Source organism: Thunnus maccoyii, chromosome 7, assembly GCF_910596095.1.
Source record: "Thunnus maccoyii chromosome 7, fThuMac1.1, whole genome shotgun sequence".
NCBI lineage: Eukaryota > Metazoa > Chordata > Actinopteri > Scombriformes > Scombridae > Thunnus > Thunnus maccoyii.
The window spans coordinates 9876900-9897943 of NC_056539.1; the positions used below are offsets into that span (position 1 = coordinate 9876900).

The following is a 21044-nucleotide window of genomic DNA, read 5'->3' on the forward strand; positions in this document are numbered from 1 at the left end:
AAGGAGAGGTTGCTTGCAGGTGGGGCAGCTGATGCGCAGGTCTTAAAATGTCGACTGAAACGTCCTGATGTTGACAGCCACTTTGAGAAAGGAGTTGAATTCAAAAGTTTCCTTGCGATGGACAAATTCTTCTTGATGGTTCCAACCAGGAGACATCTAGATTAGTTCCATGTCCTCACAGGGGATTTTCCATGATTTCCAAAAACCTCGATTACAAAGTTCACGCAGTAGTTCCATGTAATTTCACAGTGCTGGCCACCAGTTCCACGGAAAGTGATTTCAACATATCCAGGATTTTAGACCAGCTCTCCTTTGAGTTTCACTTTCAGTTTGTGATCAGTCATTTGCAGTGGTTAAATTAGAAAACAAAATAACTTAAATAAAACAAACTAAGGAGAAAAAAAGTTAACCAACAAAAATATCAAAGAAAATGTGCAATGTCTGACATGACAATGGAAGCACTGGAAATCAGTTACCTATATTTAATATGTATATTATACCTCGATAGGGTTGAAATTGGCTTTAACCATCATTAAAGGAACAGATATTTTAATAACATCAAAGAATATAATTTCAGTTCACTAATGTTTCTGTGGTTATAGCCAACTTCTAATACCAGAGACGCGGGTCCCTGCTGGAATGAGGATTGGAATCTGAGCTTACCCTGTGTGGGTCGGGCTGGCACTCTGTGAGGTAGGTGTGTTTTCAGCTTCATCTGGGGATGTGGCTGGGTTTGAGTCCAGGCTGGGATGTGCAGCAGGGGTGTCAATGAGGACTTCTGCTGGGTTTGGGGCATCTGTGGACACTTGGCCCTGTGCTGAAACTGGTTCTGGAGTGGAGGAAACCAGGGCTTCCTGGTCATGGTCCTGATCCTGGGTGTCAGTCTGCAGGTCCAAATCAACCTGGTCTGGGGAGGGTTCTGGCTCAGGAGCAACAGGTACAGTATCAGACTCTGGGTTGGGCTTCGTCTCCTCCACCTCAGCTTCCCGTGGATTCACAGTCTGGAGAAAGAAAATACAAAAAAAACACACATATTAATGATAATTATAAAATTTCTTGTATACAAATGTCCTCTGAATCCTCCAATATTTTCATCTTCAACACATTGCCCCATTATTGATATGCAGGTATTTGGTCAAAACTACTGTGATACTTGAATGGAAAGAAATTGCAGCAACAAATAAGCCATAATTGGAACATGACTAGAGACTGACGAATTTCATTATTTCCTTTTCCCCCCCCTCATTTCCCTTTTTTGTGTGCTTTGTCCTATTTATGAGGTGATATTATAATGGACAGAGGTCTTTTATTAACTGCTTTGACTCATTCTGTCTTGCTATTTCTGTATATTGTAGTTTTCATTTGGTCAATATTAACTAGACACAGTTTTGTAATCTTTTAATAATTGATAAACGTATACTGTTACCTGTTCTTGGTGTATATTGTGTGTTGCTAGCTTCTCTTGTGCTGCTCTCTCTGTCTCTAGTCCCATATCGTAGGATGTGTGTGTCATCCATTCTTCCACCACCTAAAAGGAAAATAAAATAAACTTCACATCATCATGTAGTTCACAGTCTTGAATAAGAACTTTAAAACACAATTAGGTACCATCGTCACAGCACCAAATTTCAAACTCTTTTCAAGACATTATCGATGGATTAGGTTTATTCTAAAAATGCATTTTTATGTGAAACTGTGAGATACAAAAGGTTTTTGCATCTCAGGCTGTGAAAAAGCCTTTTGTTGACGGGACAAAGACTGCGTTATAGGGCCAATGACAGACTGCCAGGCCTGTTGAACTGCCCTGCCATGCCTGTTTGTTGCTGGACTACAAACAATGATTCCCCTTCTTCTGTGCTCACACATGCATACCAAAACACACTCACTTCCGTAAATTATCATTCATTCTGATTCTCATGCACACATTACTACACACACACACACACACATCTTTGAGGGCCCATTCATGAGAGCTGAGGGTATCAAATATTTAACCCAGAGCTAACGTTGGTCCACCTTAGGCAAACTTTTGTTACTGCTCTACTTTCCACTGAATGCAAATAATAACATCCACAGACTGCCTTAAGATGGATTAGTCTCCATCCTTTTCAGCCACTAAGGCTGCAATAAGGACAAAAAGCTGAGAATTTGTAAAGCTTTGTATACCCTGATCTTTAACCCCACAGAACTGGTCCTAACCTACATCACCAGCTCCTCTATAACTTATACAGAGGAGCCTATGTTCTTGACGACGTGTAACTGGGCTGCTTTCTAAGTAGCTCTTGACCTGGAAGGGGCTCTAATCTTTATGTAGAGTAATGCACATCGTTGGACCCTTTAAGTGTTCTTGACACAGTTCCAATAATCAGTTGTAAAGTTAGAAAGATAAAGTGAGAGAACCGATATGTTGTTTTCTTCTACAAAAACTGCTATCTTGGTGGGAGTTATAAGCACTTATGTAATACCATCACCCTCCCACCATCCACATGGCTTCCATAATCCAGCACCTCCCTGATTGTTCACACCAATCCTTTATAGCTACTCCGCCTCTTTCAATTCCTCCTACTTTTCACCAGGGGTTACAGGGTCAGTAAAGTGCAACTCCCACCACCACCCTCTTAGTGTTCTGCTAACTCATACATTTCACCACAAGAGATGAGTCTAATAATACTGCTCACCATCACACAGCCAGCCAAAACAAACAAACAAAAAAGAACCAGCAATATAACTTGTCTATTTCTGTTGCGGCTATGACAGTTAGAAAAGTATTTTCAGGGTGGCGTGGTTGGAATTTTTAGACTTTGAGAAGTTAAAAAGCATTAAAAAGGTTTGTTCCTTTCTACAATAGTGTATTACAGCCGTTCATTGCTTCATCTGACTGACTGATTGTAAAACATGTAAAAGGCACAAAACTTCAACACACCTTGTGTTGTGTAGTGTCCTGCTCCAGCTCCTGCTTGTGGCCATCAGGGTTTTTGTCCCCGGCAGACTGACCTGGACCAGACAAGCTCTGCTCTGAACAATACACATGTTGACTGGGGTACCTGAAATACAAACAAGGCAGAATGTATCAGCACAGTGCAAACTCATCATCATCATCATACAAAGGGAACTTGTAAGTAAAGTTGGGGGGGGTCCAGTCAATGTACATTTAGTAGCAAAAAACAACAATTCTACTGCACGTCATGGCAGCAGTGCTGGAATGAGTTTTGAAGTGTGGAGACATCCAGCTTTGGATGATGTAATCGTCATGATCAGACCAATGCTATTTCAGCCGCAACTCTAATTGTAGCCTATCTCACCTCATAAATGGTCACATAGTTTAATAATTAATGTTACACAACAGTGTTTGCACTGCAATGTGCTTCAAGGATAAAACATGAGATGCTACTTTTGCTGAAAAGAAAGTAGGAAAAGAGGCAATGATGAGCCCTGCTAACCTGACATCTCCTTTATAAAAAAGCAAAATATCAAGTTATTTAGTTTGTGTTTGTTGATAAATTCACCAAAGTGGCAGTGGAGTAACTTTGCTCCACAAAAAGACCCACTTTCCACAATTACACCAACATCTTGCTTTGCACTGCCTATTTGCACGTCTCCTCCTGACAGTTCACCAAGAATGCAGCGCTGGGCACCACAATACCACACAGACAGGCGAAGCAAATTTTAAGGTCAGGAAAATACCAAACTGTCCATGTGCTGCTTGCACTGGTTGTTGCACTATCATGAAAAATATGGCCAAATGTTGTATCTGGTGGTCGAGTTATTTTAACTAGTCTGAACTGGCAGCCACAATAGGCTACTCACGGTCCTCTGTGTTCTGATTATGATTGGATTTAAAGGTCCAATTTGTTAAGCTTAGACATTATCGCTATGACTGTAATACCTGGCTTAGACGTTACCACTTTATTACCATAACACTTGAAAGTGGGGGGACAAAAAGTCTCGTTGTTCCCCCTATACCGGTGCCAGTGCATCATATTGTGGGTACAACACAAAGATGAAAGTGGCAAAAGCACAAAATGCTGTAAGAAAACATCAGCCTTTGAATAACAAGCAAACTTAGACTGCACTACATCACATCCTCCACAGTGAAGCACTTTTTTCCCCTAAGGGGGGAGGGCCACTGACACAAACTCTTTGGGCACAAACACTGAAAGCATTTTGAGTGTAGGAGAGCAAGGGAGGCCGTATGTACATGAGGAAACACAGAGAGAATAAAGGGAGAGAGAGAGAAAAACAAAGTAGAGAGTGTAAATTAGGTCCACAAGGAGAGGCAGAGAGTAAAAGAAATGCCTAAATTGAATAATCAAGAATAAATAACAAGCCTAAACAAAATTCCACTGCGTGTATTTTTATAAGCTGCTCAAGGCAAACTGCATTCTTCGAATCAGTCTTCCTTACACTCTCCTCTTTGTTTTCCTCCTCTCTGCCCATAAGGCTTAACAGGACCCGGGTTATTGTTGCAACTCTTTTAGGCATCAATGTTATTTCAACACAAGTCACCTGTGATTGCACGTGTGCAACGTGCACAGCTCAATCCAAGTTTCATTTCAGCCTCTAAATTTTTGCATACCTAGCGCCTAGTTTCCAAAGCTACCCCTAATATACAGTACAGAACAGTAGCAAAATGTAGCTGCTATGCACCTGCAGCTACCCAAGGCATACTGGGCCAATATGAAGAGCAGAGGCCTGGAGCACATGCTAACCTACATTATCTCTGCCAGACTACTCAGCGACTGTAAAAACACAGGCGGCTTTTAAATACAGAACTGCTGCTTTAATATGCATGTTAATAATGAGTCCTTGGGAAAAAAAATGTACTTTTAGCATATCAATGTCAGAGCTCTGCAGTGACAAGACTGAATAATAGATGACAGAGAGCGCAAAACAGATAGGAATGGAAAGGATGAGAGGCAATAAGAAACAAGCAGAGGTAATAGAAGGCAGACGTGGCAAGAGGATGATAAGGAAACAGGGAACAGACAGAGATAGCAACAGGAGTAAGAGACAGCTGGTTCTCAGTTGGTTACCTTATCAGTAGAGTTGAAATAAAGTGAGGAATGGAGCAGCAGGAGAGAAGCAAAGCTGAACTGGCGAGAGGTCTGTCTAAACATGTTCCCTCTGCTATGATGCAAACTCACCCACAAACTATATCTAAGCTTAACTTCTTTGAACATTAATAAGTCAGTCAGCAGACTGCTTTAGAGTTGTTACGCTAACTCATCATGAACAGATTGAGTTAAACTGAACTGCTCCAGCATCAAACAAAGAGCTTTTCACACACTGAAGACCAGAAAGGCCAAAACTAGACACTCAAACATTTTGAATTAATTATTCAGTGTTCAAAGACTTCACGCGTGCTCTCTTATGGAGAACCACAAGCACCAGCATGTGCCTTCTACATTTGTTTAGACCTGAAGGGCTGAGCACATTATGGAAATACTAAATGGAAAAATCAAATTTGGAGAATGAAAACACCTTGCTTCAGTGACTGTCACAGTGACACACAAAGACACAGAGCTCAGATTCAAACACCATGTGATTCTAAAAACTGGAGCGGTTCCCCTCAACTTGCAAGGCAGCTTGATTCGCGAAATCACGACATCAAGAGAGAATCCATCTTGTCAGGCTTCAAGTTACATGCTCATGTGTCATGTCCGAACCCACCAATCAGCGTCCTATAAGGATTCTCGCGTGATCTCATCATCTTGCGAATCCGGCTGCCTCGCAAGGTAAGCCGGTGACAGACGGTGATTTTCCAAACAGTTTACAAGAACGACTTCTCAGATGGTTCTGTGTGACAAACCATCTGGTGCGTCAGGTTACGGTTCCCCTTGAGCGGTCAAATATCAATTTCAGGAGAGAGTGGGACACATGGACAGTCATGTTAGCACCCTGTCAGCCTAGCTGTCAGGACAGAGATGAGTAGTGAGCAGCATATACTCACAATCACACAGAGACAACCATCTGTGCACGTCGGTGTCCTGTCACTAAGAGAGCCTCTCCGTCTGTATTCTGTTCATTAAGATTTGAGGTGATTGAATGATGAGATAAAAGATGACAAGAACATCCAGTGTTGACTTAATTTGTAAGAGGATCTTCTGATAGCTGTTCTGCATCCCCCCATCAGGTTTATGAACAAATGACAACTCAATAAGACAAGGTGATAATCCAAATACTGGAGCTGCTTCTACTGAGGTTGACATGCTATTTACTAAATGTGTTATAGTGTTTCCAGACAAGAGTGTTGGCGACTCTAAAACACGACGTCTTCTGGCTGTGTCGCAGTTCATATGTCTGCCTCTTCTATGATGGATTCATGCCTGTCAGGACGTTGTATATAGGTACAAAATGTCATGTCTATGATGGAGACCAGCTGACTGTGACACCGAGGCATGACATTTACCTTTGACGTTTTAGATCCCTGCTGACGATGAAATGTGAAGCATGTTCCTATATACTACATCAACACCTGGTAATATACAGTTTCCCCGAAAGGATTGGAAAGGACCACAAAGCCAGTGTTGGAAACTTAAATGCCAGGCAGTGTACAGATACTAAGAGTAAATATGAACCATGGGCTAATATAGGCTCCTGGCTAAACTTAGATCCATAGCTTTAAACTATGTTGTGTTGCGTTTCAAATGTCTCCTGTGTCCCGTCCCGACCCCCACCCCCACACTCAACCACTCATAGAGTTACAAGGAAGACACCTTACACATATTTCCTGGAAGATGGCAGACGTGATGACCAAAGTTACCTAACAGACTGCTGTTGAAATGAAGTGACAGTTAATTTTGAGGACAACACGTAAAAAAATGATGATTAATAGCTATATTACATTTTTGATATTTAAATATTTTCAAATCTAGTAACTGACTATTAGGGTTAACCAAACAAGAGATAAAGTTGTCAAATTACATGTTCAATCTAGTCACATCTACTCTTTGCTCCAGACAAGCAACATCATGCCTGACAACACACCTAAAGAACATAACAGGATATAGTATGAGGTGCAGAAGGGCAGTGCTATATAGGGAAAAGCCATTTACACTGGAGGAGCATGGACAACAGCACGAGACAGCAGTGAAAATCAAGTCAAAAAGCAAAGAAATTGACACCTTTCCTGATGCAGCAGTATTTCAAAGCCCTTCAGCCTTGTAGAGTCTATACAACCATTGACATTTATCCAGAAATGATACATAATTAGCCTATACATAACTTGGCCTGTCTGCACATGTAATATGCATCTATCCTGAGACAAGCAGATAGTTGAGAAAAAGAAGGAAAGGAATGCAGAAAAAAGGAGAGCTAAAGGATACATGACTATTGTATATGCAGTCACTACATTTCATTGATGCTTCTGTGCATGTTTTATATTGATTCTGATCTTGAAACATACTGCAAGTCTGTCCACTCAGCTTATAAATTGTTAGACTGCATATCAGGATTCACATTAAAAACACCTTTTGTTTAATGTGGAGTTCATTTTGTAGGTTTAAACTGTGTTTTTTTCTCCATACGGTTCCACACGCCAGAATTCATACCTTTTTGGTCAGAACATCGTGTCACGTGATTTACAGGAAAGCATTTTCAGTGCTGTCCTTGGAGCATGATGTGTTTACTGGAAGCCCTCAGAATATCAGTGCTGGCATCTTTGCACGGGAGGCTACAAAGCCTTAGAATTGCTTTATCATTATTACAAAAGTCTGGGATGGTCTGAAAACTTTTCTGGGTGGTGATATGTTTATTTTATTTCAAGATCTCAGTCAATTTCCTGCATGATCTCTCACAGAAACCTTGACAGTTTCACAGTCTAGTTTCACAGTCCGCTGCAGTTTCTATTTTAGAAAAGAAACTGTAAGGTTTTGTTTTAACTATCACTTCATGAAACTTATAAGTCACAAAATTGTAAAATCCCATCTTATGTGAATTTCCTGTTGCTTTTAGTAGTATCCAATAGTAAAAACCGACTACATACAATTCATGTCAATAATGATGCCTTTATATTCCCAAACATTGCTTTTAATTCCCCTTTTTAAAAATGCCCTCAATAATTCTGATAAGGAAGTGCTTGTGTAAACACACATGAATGACAAACACATTAAACACCACTGAGCAGGTTAAGATCAACACGTCACAGAGTAAACAATCCTGTATAAACTTGTGACGACACATGCAAATCTGACCAACTTCTACAATGCGACTCCCTGAACCAATGTTTGACTGAAACCTGCCTAGTCACAGATCACTATTCAAATAATAAATATTCAAATACAGAGATTAAAATGTGTGGAGCAATTTAAGACCACAAATACCCTGTGGTTACCGATCTAAGTGTTAACCAAAGCCCACGCTGTAAAACAAGTAGGAAAGATGCCCACTCCACCCCCGCTCAGCGTCATCTCTGTGAATGAATGGAAAGACCTGAGTGTTGACATTCCTTCCAAGATAAAAAAAAAGGGAGAGCACATGAAAAGAGAAAAAAAAAAGGGTGAGGAGGGAGCTGCTTTGAGAGGACCTTCTTTGGGGGGTGGACTGTGACCTACTTTTTAATTCAAATGGTTACGCAACAGTGGGAGGGGGAAGTTATGACCCACATATGGATAGCTATAGAGAGACCACTGAAACAGAGTGTTTAAGTGAGCCATGTATGCTACACACCAGTAATTGGTCAATGCCGAGCTAATGAAGGAAGAGCCTGAGGCAAGACTAATGAGTCAGCAGCCTGAAAATACACTCTTCCTCATTCTCTCTCTATGCCCGTTTCCTGTCCCACTTCAGAAGCACCTGGGATTTAAAAGAAGTCTTTCCGTCTTTTACATTCACTCCTAATGGATACAAATGGCTCGATCATTGTGAGATATTCCTATGGCTGCTGAAGAAGACATTATCAGCTTGTCTGGCGCCCTTTACAGAAACATGAATACACAGCTAGCCACAGAGCAGCAGACAGTTCTCTACTTGTTATGCCATTATAATGCCTTTCATAGATTAAAACTGAGAAAAATATACAGGAATAAAGAAAATAAAAGCAACATATCAGTGCACAGACACACTGGCTACATGTCCTAAATCACTGTCCCTCCTGGTTCCGCGCAGCCAAATCCCCTCATATTTCCTGTTGGCTTTGGGATCATACAGAATCAGGAGACATGGTATAACTGCGCCAAATCAACAGCAGTCCTGTACTGTACCAACTGACAGAGAGCAGACAAAACTGCAGAGACAGCAGGCTGAGGACGGATTCGTCTGCTAGCGGCGAGTCAAATATTATCACCAGCTGCACGGCATGCCAACTGGGCTCTGATCCCCTCTCAAGGCAGGATGTTTGCTCGGTGACTCAAAATATTCACAGGCGTCGAGCGCGACAACACATGTGAACTCGTATGTGCGTATGCTTGTGTGTCACATCTTACAGCCTTGGGTCCTCCTCTTTCTCTCCATATTTTTTTTTTTTTTTAATTCCTTTGACAACCTTCCCATGTGTAGTTTTGCTGTTTGATTATGCAAAAATCAGGAGAGCGTTGCCTTTATCACTCTGCCCTTAGTCAGAGAATGACACTGCAACACAGACAGGTACATTACCTGAACCAGGACAGATTAGTTGCTGCTTTTCCTTCCCCTGGCCTAGATCTCAGAGCAGCTTGATTATACACACACACACACGCACACACACACACGCACAGGCTTTAAGTATCCAACAGCACATCATGTACACCAAGTCCTTCTTATCCTAATTGTCTTAAATGAAAAAAAACTTAAACCGTGTCAACTGTTGTGACCAAACATGAAGGGAGGGAGATAAATTTTTAAAAAAAACAAGAGGAGTGATTTTATCTGGGTGTATGTTATTATGGCCGTGATTATAAATTCAACAGGAAAACTGAATGCTACATTGGTCTGTCCTCTCCGTCTGTCCCGAGGCAGGAGAGAGTCTTGTGATGTTTTCCGTAGAAGTTGAGATAATTCTTGATATACAACATGTGGTGCAGGGAGATGAGTTAACTGAGGCTGATGGAGAACAGTGAGATGACGTAATGAGTTAGTTTCCTTTTAAACTTGACTGTCAACTTAACAAGGCCCAATCATATTCTATGCACATATACACACCCCCAATAAAAAGCCAATCTAATCCAGCTGTTTTCTCCCAGAGCCACATTTCTGAGAATAAATCCTCCGAGCAGGCCGAGGACGCATATTCGACCATCACTCTCTGTGCTTTACCTCCACACAGCTGATAGAGAGAAAAAAAAAAAATCAGCCATGGAGGCACATAAGGAGAAAAAGAGCTGAGGAGAGAGAATCTAGGATCCACGTGGGCCGAGGTGGATTGTGGGGCAGGGAGACATGCCAGGGCTCGCCAGTAAAAGTAGGCCAGCGCATCTGCCGGGCAGACAAAAACACGCCGTCACTGTTTAGAAGAAGAGGGGGGGGGGGCAGATTTTTAAAAGCCCAGCCTGAGAGGACTGAGAGTGTTTTTGTGCACACGTTTGCGTGGGCGTTCTGATTTTCCTCCACATTGAAGCATGGAATAATGTAGAGCAGCAGTTTGTTCTAAAGCCTGCTGATCCCTCCATAATCCTCTCCACTGATGCATCCTCGGGGCAGCTAGGACACAGTGGCTGAACTGGTTAATATCTCTCCAGCTCTCACACACACACTCATACATGCAGTCTTGAGCCAGACTTTACTTGCAGCCACCTCACCGAGAGTAAATCTGTCAACCAAATACTCATTGATTTCAGCTGAGGCACCCAAAGTCCTGGCTACTGACTGGTTAGTGGGTCTTTTTGCAATTTATTTTTTATTGAAAGAGGAGTATACAAAGACAAGCTCCTCAATGATTGATTGAATGAAGCTCACCTTTCCCCCCTAGTAGAGCCTCTGTTGAATTCTTGGAGGCATGGAGAATTCGTGTGTTTTCCCTGCACTCCACTTTCTATGTAAACTTGCAAATCCTCAAGCTTGGGGCACGACAAGGTTTTCTTTGCAACAGCAAAAGCTCTGACTTCTGTCTGCAATTCAAATGGTTCTGATCTTCACTCGAACACTGTCCAAGTCAAAACACAGACTCAGGTATGAATTTTCAGGGTCAGATGTTCTGCTGACTGCTGCACATTTGGCTCATACTTTTTGCACATCTGACCACTTTCTTAATCCAGTAAGTGAAACTATTTTATTTTGGACGAGGCAGATGAGATCAATATTGGCTAAGTGGCAGACCCCACTTATTATTAGTGCTCAAGTTGTCAATGCATCCTTACTGTAACTAGGCACAATTGCATGGCTCCTAGTTGTTCGCTCTACAAGCAAACAAATCAATACCTCAGAAAACACTCAAAAAACACAGAGACGGAGCAGAAAGACTTGAGTGGTGAATGGGGTTGGAGTGGTTTCTCTAAGTGCTTTAATGTTGTGTTGAGTAGAGGCATGCCATGTATATTGCCCCCCTTTCAAAGAATTATGACCCAGCCCTGTTCCTGGCACCCGAATCTGGGTCTATAATTATCAAGCCCATCAGAGCAGTAGTAAAAGCAACTTATCAACAATCATCAATGTCCTCTAGAGTTTAGGAGAGCTGCAGAGCTGTTCGGACCTGTTCCCAGCAGGTGGAAAGTGATAGGACAAACAAAAGTGTGGAGACATGAACAGTCTTTGATTTGAAATAGCAACAAGCTTCTTCAAAGACATCGACTACATTGAAACTTATTTTGTCTGTTTGTGCCCAACATCGCTTCATCTGTAAAACTGTCAACACTGCAGCAAACAGGATCTTACCTGATAACAGTGAACAAAGTTAAAAACATACATATATGCTCAAAAAAATAACAGTGACACTCAAAAGAAAACAGTATACTGTACAGTATATACAGCATATACACTATGCTACTGATATGATTAAGTAACAGCATAAAAGCTTAAAATATCAATGCACGACCTGCATTTCCAGAATAAATGTATTCAATTGTGTGGTTTATTATATCTGCTTGGCTTATGAAGCTGTGTTTAAGCAATTGAACGGCTATGAAGCCAAACTACTGTTGAAAGAGAACTTGATCGGTGGCTTATTATTCTTAAAATGCCATGCTAATAAAACACACTGGAACAAGCCCAGTAGTTCCTAGCAGAATGACACTTCATCCTGTTTGAGATAAGTAAAATTCGATCAAGCACTTGAATTCATTTTATATAATGAAAGTCCATGTACCCTCTATGATCAACACTAACTTAAGCCATTTGTAAAGCTTGTTTGACTTTCTAAAAGGATCTAAAAGGATCTCTCTTTGGCTATTCCAGCTCTGTGACGCACATAAATCCTCCAAAATGTACACAGGAGCCTTTCTCCAGTATGTAGTGTGAATGAACAGACATGCCTCTATGTGGAAGCTTGCTGTAGCACCAAATAGGCCAAGTCACCAGGTACAAGCACAAGACTGCTGCAAAAAACTTGCCAGGAAGCAGGAGCTCATTGCAAGTTTTTATGCTTGTTCACTGCCTACAATTAACAATCCAAATAAGCATTGGGTTCATTCTAAACTATTATTTCATTACTCACTTTCTGCAAATTCCATGTGAATATCATTTTCTAACATATGCCAGAGGCCCTGGAGCAAGTATGAATTGTATACGTTACTTCACAAGTTCCTACAGACTGCTGTGACCAACCACCTGCTCCACGGCCAGAGTCAGAAATGGACGCCGTGGATTTGAAAGTGGACATCTCTGTTCAGAGATAAAGAATGCACTCAATGAAGACTTAAACTTTCTTAAAACTGAGCTGAAAGAGGTTAAGTCTGAAATTGTAAAACAGCAAAGTGACTATTCGCTCTGAAATGGATAATATGAAGGCCACTATCAGCGACGTGGAAGAAGGCTTGTCAACATGGTCAGGTGAGGTCACTGCAGTTGGCTAATTTGAGGGAGAAGAATGAGGACATGAAAGGGGGGACGCCCAGATGTAATGTTCGCATTGTGGGTGTTGCAGAGGAAAATGGTTTGAGCTCCACTGAATCAGTTTCTGAACTTCTGAAAGAAGTTTTGCATATGGGTAAAGAAGTCCTGGTTGATTGCTCGCACAGAGGTCTCGCACCGAGAAAGTCTAATGGAAAACCTCGGGTTATTGTCACCAAACTTCAATACCACCAAGATTGTGTTGATGTACAATGTGGCAACGGGTCATAAACAATCCTACTCAAAGGACTGACATTTACTTATCCATGATTCCTAATGTCTGACATAAATAATTTAGGAGCATGGGTTGTCTGGTTAACTTTGTAAGCTGGAATGTCAAGTTAAGTTAGTTTAAATCATCCTGTGAAACGCAGAAGGGTACTCACACATCTTAATCATCTCAAGGCTGATATTGCATTCCTCCAGGAGACTCATCTCCGCACTGCTGACCAGTTCAGATTGAGAGGGGGATGGACAGGACAAGCATATCATTCCAAGGCGAGGGGGCAGTGATCCTAATCAGTAAGAATGTACCATTTGTGATGTCCAGCACCGAATCTGACCCCATGGGGCGGTATGTTATTGTAGTTGGTTGATTGTACGGATTCCCAGTTATTTTGGGTAACATTTATGAGTCAAATTGGGATGACAATGCATTTTTCATCAATATGTTCTCCTAATTTCCTAACATGGATACACATCACCTCATTCTCGGTGGGGACACAAACTGCGTACACTCTCTAAATTTAGACTGACGCTCCTCTAAGATGACATCCGAGACAAAATCAGTACAATCAATCCAACTTTTTCTTCAGGTATATGGCGTAACTGACGTTTGGCATTTCCGCAACCCTACATCTTTTTCCTCCCGGTCCATAAGACGTTCTCATGGATAGATTATTTCTTTATCAACAACAAACTTCTCCCGATGGTAGCTTCTTGTGAATATCAGTCCATAGTCATCTCTGACCATGGCCCCCTGACTATGAGGGAACGCATTCCCGGTGCAGAACCCATCTATCGCTCATGGAGATTTAACCCTTTGTTTCCTTTTGTTAATTTCATTAAATCTGAAATTGAATTTTTTCTCACCCATAATTAGACCTGGGGAATGTCATCCTCAACGGTCTGGAAATCGTTGAAGGCGGACTTAAGGGGGCGAGTTTTCTGTCTCTCAAGAAATTTGGCAAAATATCCGGCTATAAAACAAATCTTCAAAAAAGTGAGTTAATGCCCATCAACATAGCTGCCAAGAACATCTCCTTCAATTTGACCCCATTTAAAATCAACACAAAAAAGTTCAAATATCTGGGAATCTGGATTACACAGAATTATAAAGACCTCTACAAAGTTAACTTCCTGCCCTTGATGGCCTGTCTGAAACTGGACATTAAAAGTTGGGATTTACTGCCCCTTTCTTTCTTTTATATTATTACTGGCCAGCCAACATTACGGCAATGACTAACTGGATGAGTGACAAAGACAACTCTGATACCCCTAAATGGCTAATCCTGGAGAATACATCCTGTGGACTCACCTCGTTACCAACTCTATTGTGCTCTGAACTCCCAGTGGTAAAGCCCATTTCTTATTATACCACTAACCCCATTGTTGCATAGTCAGTAAGAATTTGGAACCAGTTTAGGAGGTCATTTGCTCTCCTCTGTCTCTCCCTCTCTGCTCTGATCAGTGCTCGAAATTAACTTTTTTCCTCAGTGTCCCGAATTCCCAAACTTAACAACCATTGTCCCAAATTGAAGTTCTTTTTTTCCTTTCTAAAATTGCTGCTCATTAAACCTCAGTACAATAGGTTGTACACATAAATTTAAACAGTACAATTATTATTTAGACACGTTGATAAACCACACATTAGAGGACATATTGACGATGACCAATATGGTGCAGCTCAATTAGCACATGCAACTTTTCTGGCACAGATATTATGACAAAGCAACCTTGAATAACACTGCATATTAACATTTTTACAGTGTTCAGTTTTTGTGATCATTTATACATAGAGCCAAATGTTACATACCTCACTCCACTTACCAAGGATGCAACATGTAGGGAAAATACAGACTCAGCTGCTCTCAGGTGTAGTACTGCTAGCTTGATGGATACACTTTCTCTAAGCTAAAAATAGCACAAAGATGCAACGAAACCTACCATCTCAAGTTTCAAAAGGTTACTACGAATGTAAACATATACGCATGCAGTGTTAATGAGTAACTAACATTACATTTCTACATTGTATGATGTTAACTTACATCACAGACGTTTTGAGGGGCGAGTGAAGATTCAGAGTTGAGTCATATGAGTAGCTATACAGGTTCTTGGACGCACGTCAAAACAGAATGAGCTAGTAGTCATTTACATTTGCTGTAGGACTGTTAATGTGTCACTTTATTAAGTTTTAATATTTTTTCCAGGCAAGAAAATAACAGTGTAAATTCCCAATATGTGGTCAGTTTATCCAAAAAACGCCTATTTGGAAATTTGCCCCGACGTTTTTGTTCCTTACTGTCCAAGAATTGTTCCAAACCCCGTATCTTTGTGTCCCAGGTGCTATTTGTATTGTCCCCGGGACAACGGGACATCCTTAACTTTGAGCGCTAGCTCCGATAGTTAAAAACCATGTTTACCCCTTCAATACTAAAGGTAAATGGACTCCACTTATAAAGCACCTTAATGAAAAAATTCCAGATGCAATTTGGCAGAAAATTATCCAAAAGATTTACTCATCATCCACTTGTCAACAGCATGCTGTTGTACAATTCAAGACAGTACACTGACTTCATTGGTCGAAGGTTAGGTTGTCTAGAATTAGACCAGAGTTGGACCCTACATGTGATAGATGCAAGCAAGCTCCTGCAAGTCTATTTTCATTACTTTCTCTAAAATATTAGAGGAGCCAATGGATCCATCCCCTTTTATTGCTCTGTTTAGTGTTGAACCACAGGTTGTGCACCGATAAGTGCAACATTTTGGCCTTTTGCACTTTGTTAGGCAGGCAACTTGTAATGTTCAGGTGAAAAGACCCTCTCCCGCCTATGCATTCTCATTGGATGTGAGAGATTATGCAAAAGCTCAAGGTAGAGAAGATAAGATGTTCTCTACAAGGGTCTGTTCTGAGATTCTATGCAATTTGGCAGCCTTTCTTATCATTTGTGGAAAAAATGGAAGAAGAGAATGTAATCCTATAATATTTATAAACTTCTGACTTATTCTGTTGCCGTGTGTCTCTGTCTGTCTGTCTGTTTTTGTTTTGTTTTGATTGTTTGTGCAAGTGTGTAAAATGACTGACTTTAATTTAGTGGTGTAGATCTGGTGGGTAGGCAGGTGGGCTGGGTGGATACTTGGGATTAGATTGAATACAGTGTACTGGGGCTGAGCAATTAATCAATATTTTATTGAAACTGCTATATGGCCTACAGCAATTTTCAAATCACAGGAGGGGCGATATTTATTAAAAGGAGAAATGTGTGTCAAAATACCATTTTAAATTAAATATTGTCATGCTGCAGAGATATCTTGGCCTCCACATCAAATTCTAAGAAAACATCTTTGTTTGGTACAGATCCCTGCAAAAATCACACCATAATCATTTTCATATGTTTTTCAATGAAAATGGGAAAAATTATGTAAAAATGATTCCCTCTAATATCAAAAATCACATCACAATTGCAATATCAGTCAAAATAAGTGTAAATAGATATTTTTTAAAATGATATATCATACTTTTTAAAAAATATAAAATATTTTATATATTATTATTATTTTTAAAATCATAGTTTTCAGGGGGACTGGCTTTGAACACAGATCCCTAGTTGCTTAACTAAGACTTATTAGACAGTGAAACACATAACAGAAGAAAAAAACATCCAAAATTAAAATGCTTTAGTCAAACTAAATTTAACAGCTATATCAAGAGAGCAAACACATTATTACCAAGGATAATTTACATATAAAAAGGTGTCAAGCTTGTATTTTACATTTATTTAAGATTCTGGGTATAAAATGAAGTAATTATATCATCTGAGTTGACTAAGGGAACAATTAAAGTGCTGGGATTTCCATCTGTTTCTGCTGTATTTATACCAATCTGTTAACTGCCTGTATAACACCACATTTATCAGCAGTGAAATTAGACACACATCCCTTCTCTGATACTGAGCCACACAAAACATCCACAGTCACAGTATGGTGGCAACAGTTAAGCTGTGATGATGGGAGTCATCACACTAGTCCCAGCCAGACAGGGATCAAAGAGGCTTGGGAATGCGACATCAGGAACATCGGCCGAGGACAATGGCGTAGAGAAAAGGACTGAAGGACGCAGTCATGTGATATAATGTAATTTGATAGGAAAAGCCACTTTGCCAGTGTGGGTTAGCATGGGTGGGCGTGGATACAACAATGCATGCACATTCTCAGTCAGTATGTATGCATCAGCAGGCACAGCAGGAGAACAAAAACTCATGAAACATTCACCTCGGGACAAAGTGTACCGATGTGCTGCAGCGTGGTGAACATTTACATTTACTATACATACTCCAGTGCAAACAGAGGCCTCCTAACTACTATACATACTCCGATGCAAACAGTGGCGCCCTAAATAGCAAGACAACACCATGTTTAAAACAAAAAAAACTCGGGAAACTGACATGAATACTACTGTGATATTTTGGTTTTGAACAATAAATTACACTGATTGTACGTACATCAGCTGAAACAATAAGTCTGCTGTATATTCCCTGTTTGATTTCGATGTCCATTACAAATCTAATAATTTTGGCCCATGAAATAAGATAACGTGATCTTGCTTTTAACAGGCGAATTGAGGAAAGTAAGTTTGATGACATTGCTATGTCTTTCTTTGCAAGCTTCTGCAAAACATGCCCCTAATAGCTTTGGTACAAAATGTTCTTTAGTAGGCATGTGTGTCAGCTATGGGGGTGGGGGGGCCTCTTTCTGTACATTGACCTCACCCGGACATTTAAAAAGACACACACACACGGTTTCACACTTGCTACATACAAGACTTGACAACCCACAAAGAAAAAGAGAGAGACACACAAGACAAGTAGGAGAGCCAGTTGGTAGCTGAAAAAGGTAAACAGTAAAGAGCAGCGAGTGAGAGAGGGGGAGGGGAAGAGAGGAAAACCAGAGCATTTTCAGGAGGGGAAAAATAGTGCTTTTCTCTAGGAGAGCAGGAAAATGCAGAGCAATCACTGATTTTAATGTAATGAACTATCAAAAACTGATACCGAGTATATACAGTATCCAATCACAAATATTTGGATACATTAAAATAACCGAGGATGGAAAATGTCCATGCCTTGAATTATTTTCTGATGCATACACAAAAACCTGGTAAACCCCTAGCGCTCAGAAAACACAGTTCACTGCACAATGACAAGAAGTTCAAATACATAAGTTCAAAGTGAAAGCTCAGTCACAAACAGTCAAATCAATCAACTCTTTTCCCTTTGCCATACCCTCTTCTCACACATGAAAACACACACAACAAAATGGCATTAGTGTTCTGACGCCTGCCTCCACCTTTAAGACCTAACAATCTCCACCCTCAGAATACTATTTACTAACACAGTAAACAGTGTTATTTCCCTTCTAACCACTGACTGACCAGCACTCAGCTCTCACTGCCTACCTATTCCCATAAAAATATTATGTGAGCTACAGGATCCTGCAAAGAAGGTCCTACTGGCAGAAAATAAAGAAAATAGCATCATGATTGCAAAATTGTGCTATTATAGAGCTCACTGCAGTCAACAATTCATATCATGCTCTTTTTTAATAATTTGAAGCAAGTTATTGACACAAAATTCACTTGACAAAAATATGTTTATATGCATTGTGGAGTTTATATAATGTTTCCAACAGAGCTGCTAATATTTTACAAGGGACATCAGGCTTCAAATGAATCTACTGAATTCTTAGTAAAAGGAAGGTATTCTGAGTAAAGGAAGTGAGAAACACGATGGACTAACACAAAACTGAAACTGAATATTTTCTCCGGTTTTTACTTATGGCAAAGAATGTTGAAGAGACACTTTTAGATGTTTTATCGAGATTTTTTTTGTTATTTTTGTTTTCCCTCAGAAATAAAACCAGATATAACTGTCTTCATTCAGACTTTACTCAAATACTGTTATATCAAACTACTTAGCCGGTTTGTAGGGACTCTACTCCTTGGTTATTCCCTCTCTCTCTCTACCAATCAATGACTACTTTCTGTTTGCCACAGTTGTGAGAAGTGAAAACAAACAGCATGGTATTATTGTCTGAACTGCAGTCTGGATTAAGATCACACTCACCAGACTCACAACAAGCGTCATCTTTTCATTGTCATTATCTAGGAAATTTTTATTGCAATTCAGTTTTGTGATTGTTTTTACCCAGCCCTACCTCTGAGCCCTCGACTTAGACACTCCGATGTGGTCATTTCACCTAATAACACCGGCTCTACCTCAGGTGTTGGCTCACTCTGACTACTTCACATGACTCATGTTATAAAGAGGTACCAGCATTAACATAAAGACTGACGGGTAGCAGGGAGCCAGGAAGGCTGGTAGGCTGGAGAGCTCAGTGTGCTCAGCAGTCTCCATGGCCAGTGGGCAGGAACAATAGTGTGCTCTGGAGTGCCAGTTCAGCTCTGTCTCCCCAGATAAAACCAGAGCTGCCAGCCTGCAGTGCTAGACCTTGGCCTTCTACAACAAAAACAACGGAAAGATGAACTCTCAGTTCCTGAGCCTCTAGTTTCTGAAAACAGAAGCAGCAGTATCGAAAAGAGAAACCTTTTATAGCTAAATTTAAATTCAGGGATTTTCAAGGTATAATGCGACTACTGTCAGCTGAGTAGACACACCTCAGCCAGGAAAATGAAAGAAGTCTTATAGATGATTTGATCCCAACACATTTGTACATTTAACAAGCTGCCAACCGCTGATCAAAATAAAATCTGATTTAGAGATGCAATCACTTTTAAGATTGATTAATCTGTTGATTATTATTTTGACCAATCAATAGTTACCTCATAAAAAAAAAAATTCAATTTGAAAACCCAAAGCAACTCTTATATGATACATTCAGAATTGTCAAATAAATGTATTTGACTTAACAGGGATTCAGACTGAAAATAGCCCTGCGTTTAAACAATGCAAGAGGCTGTGTTGATGGGTGACATGTTGCTTCATGTGCCAGTCAGACATGGAAAGGAAAACAAGAAGCCTGAGCCTGAAGTTGATGATTCTGCCTTTTTTGACACGCAGGTCAAATGTTATGTCTGCTCTGACAGATAACCTTGTGCCTTTTTTGTTTTGCTTTAGAAACATATCGGATTCCATTCTTTGTTAGTTAATCAATGCTTTAGATTCCTCTGTTTGAGACAGAGCACCTTAGATATAATACAGCCTAGTGTGTTTACACCGTTGCACTTGGTCAAAGTAGGTATATTTGGATACAATGTCATGAGATCATGCATGTCTTATCTGTGCATGTGTGTTTCAACATGTGTGTCATGCACATGACCTGTACCAACGTGACAGTACAGTATGTAGAGGCCTATGCATGAGTGAGAGGGTTCAGACATCGGCAACTCATTCTAAATTGATATCAATGATGTCCTTGAGACTACATTAGGGCTGCAACCAAAGATTATTTTCATTTTCAATTCATCTAATGATTATTTTTTCCAATCAATTAATCATTTAGCTTGTAAGGTGTCAGACAGCAGTGAAAAACACATATCACAAGTTCAAATTCAAATTCTGTGTTTTGTCCAAAACCCCAAAATGTTTAATTGCTTCAGTTTGCTTGACAAATGACAAATCAATTAATCAATTATCAAAATGATTGCAGGTTATTTTTCTGACAAATGACTCATCATTGCAGCTCTTGATATCATAATGGTTAGTATAGATTATACATGACTGGGCAATGTATTTCAAGTTCTCTAAGTTAGGTTAATCGCTTTACTGATCACACTCCTCCTAACACCAGACTCTGACTCAACATGAGGTCAGAATGTGGCAATGTGCTGTTAAAATTGCTGAAATGCGGTAGAA

General features: G+C 40.3%; 1 protein-coding gene across 5 annotated transcripts in view; it reads right to left on the reverse strand.

Moving 5' to 3' along the window:
* The window catches only part of suco (SUN domain containing ossification factor), a 46382-nt gene that overhangs the window by 20703 nt on the left and 4635 nt on the right, over positions 1 to 21044 (reverse strand). For all 5 annotated transcript variants that reach the window (XM_042415779.1, XM_042415778.1, XM_042415777.1 and 2 more), the window contains exons 2-4: positions 2924 to 3044; positions 1427 to 1528; positions 664 to 1001 (exon numbers count right to left, since the gene is read on the reverse strand). In XM_042415779.1, coding sequence (XP_042271713.1) covers positions 664 to 1001; positions 1427 to 1528; positions 2924 to 3044 — 561 coding nt within the window. The remainder of the gene's footprint in view (positions 1 to 663; positions 1002 to 1426; positions 1529 to 2923; positions 3045 to 21044) is intronic.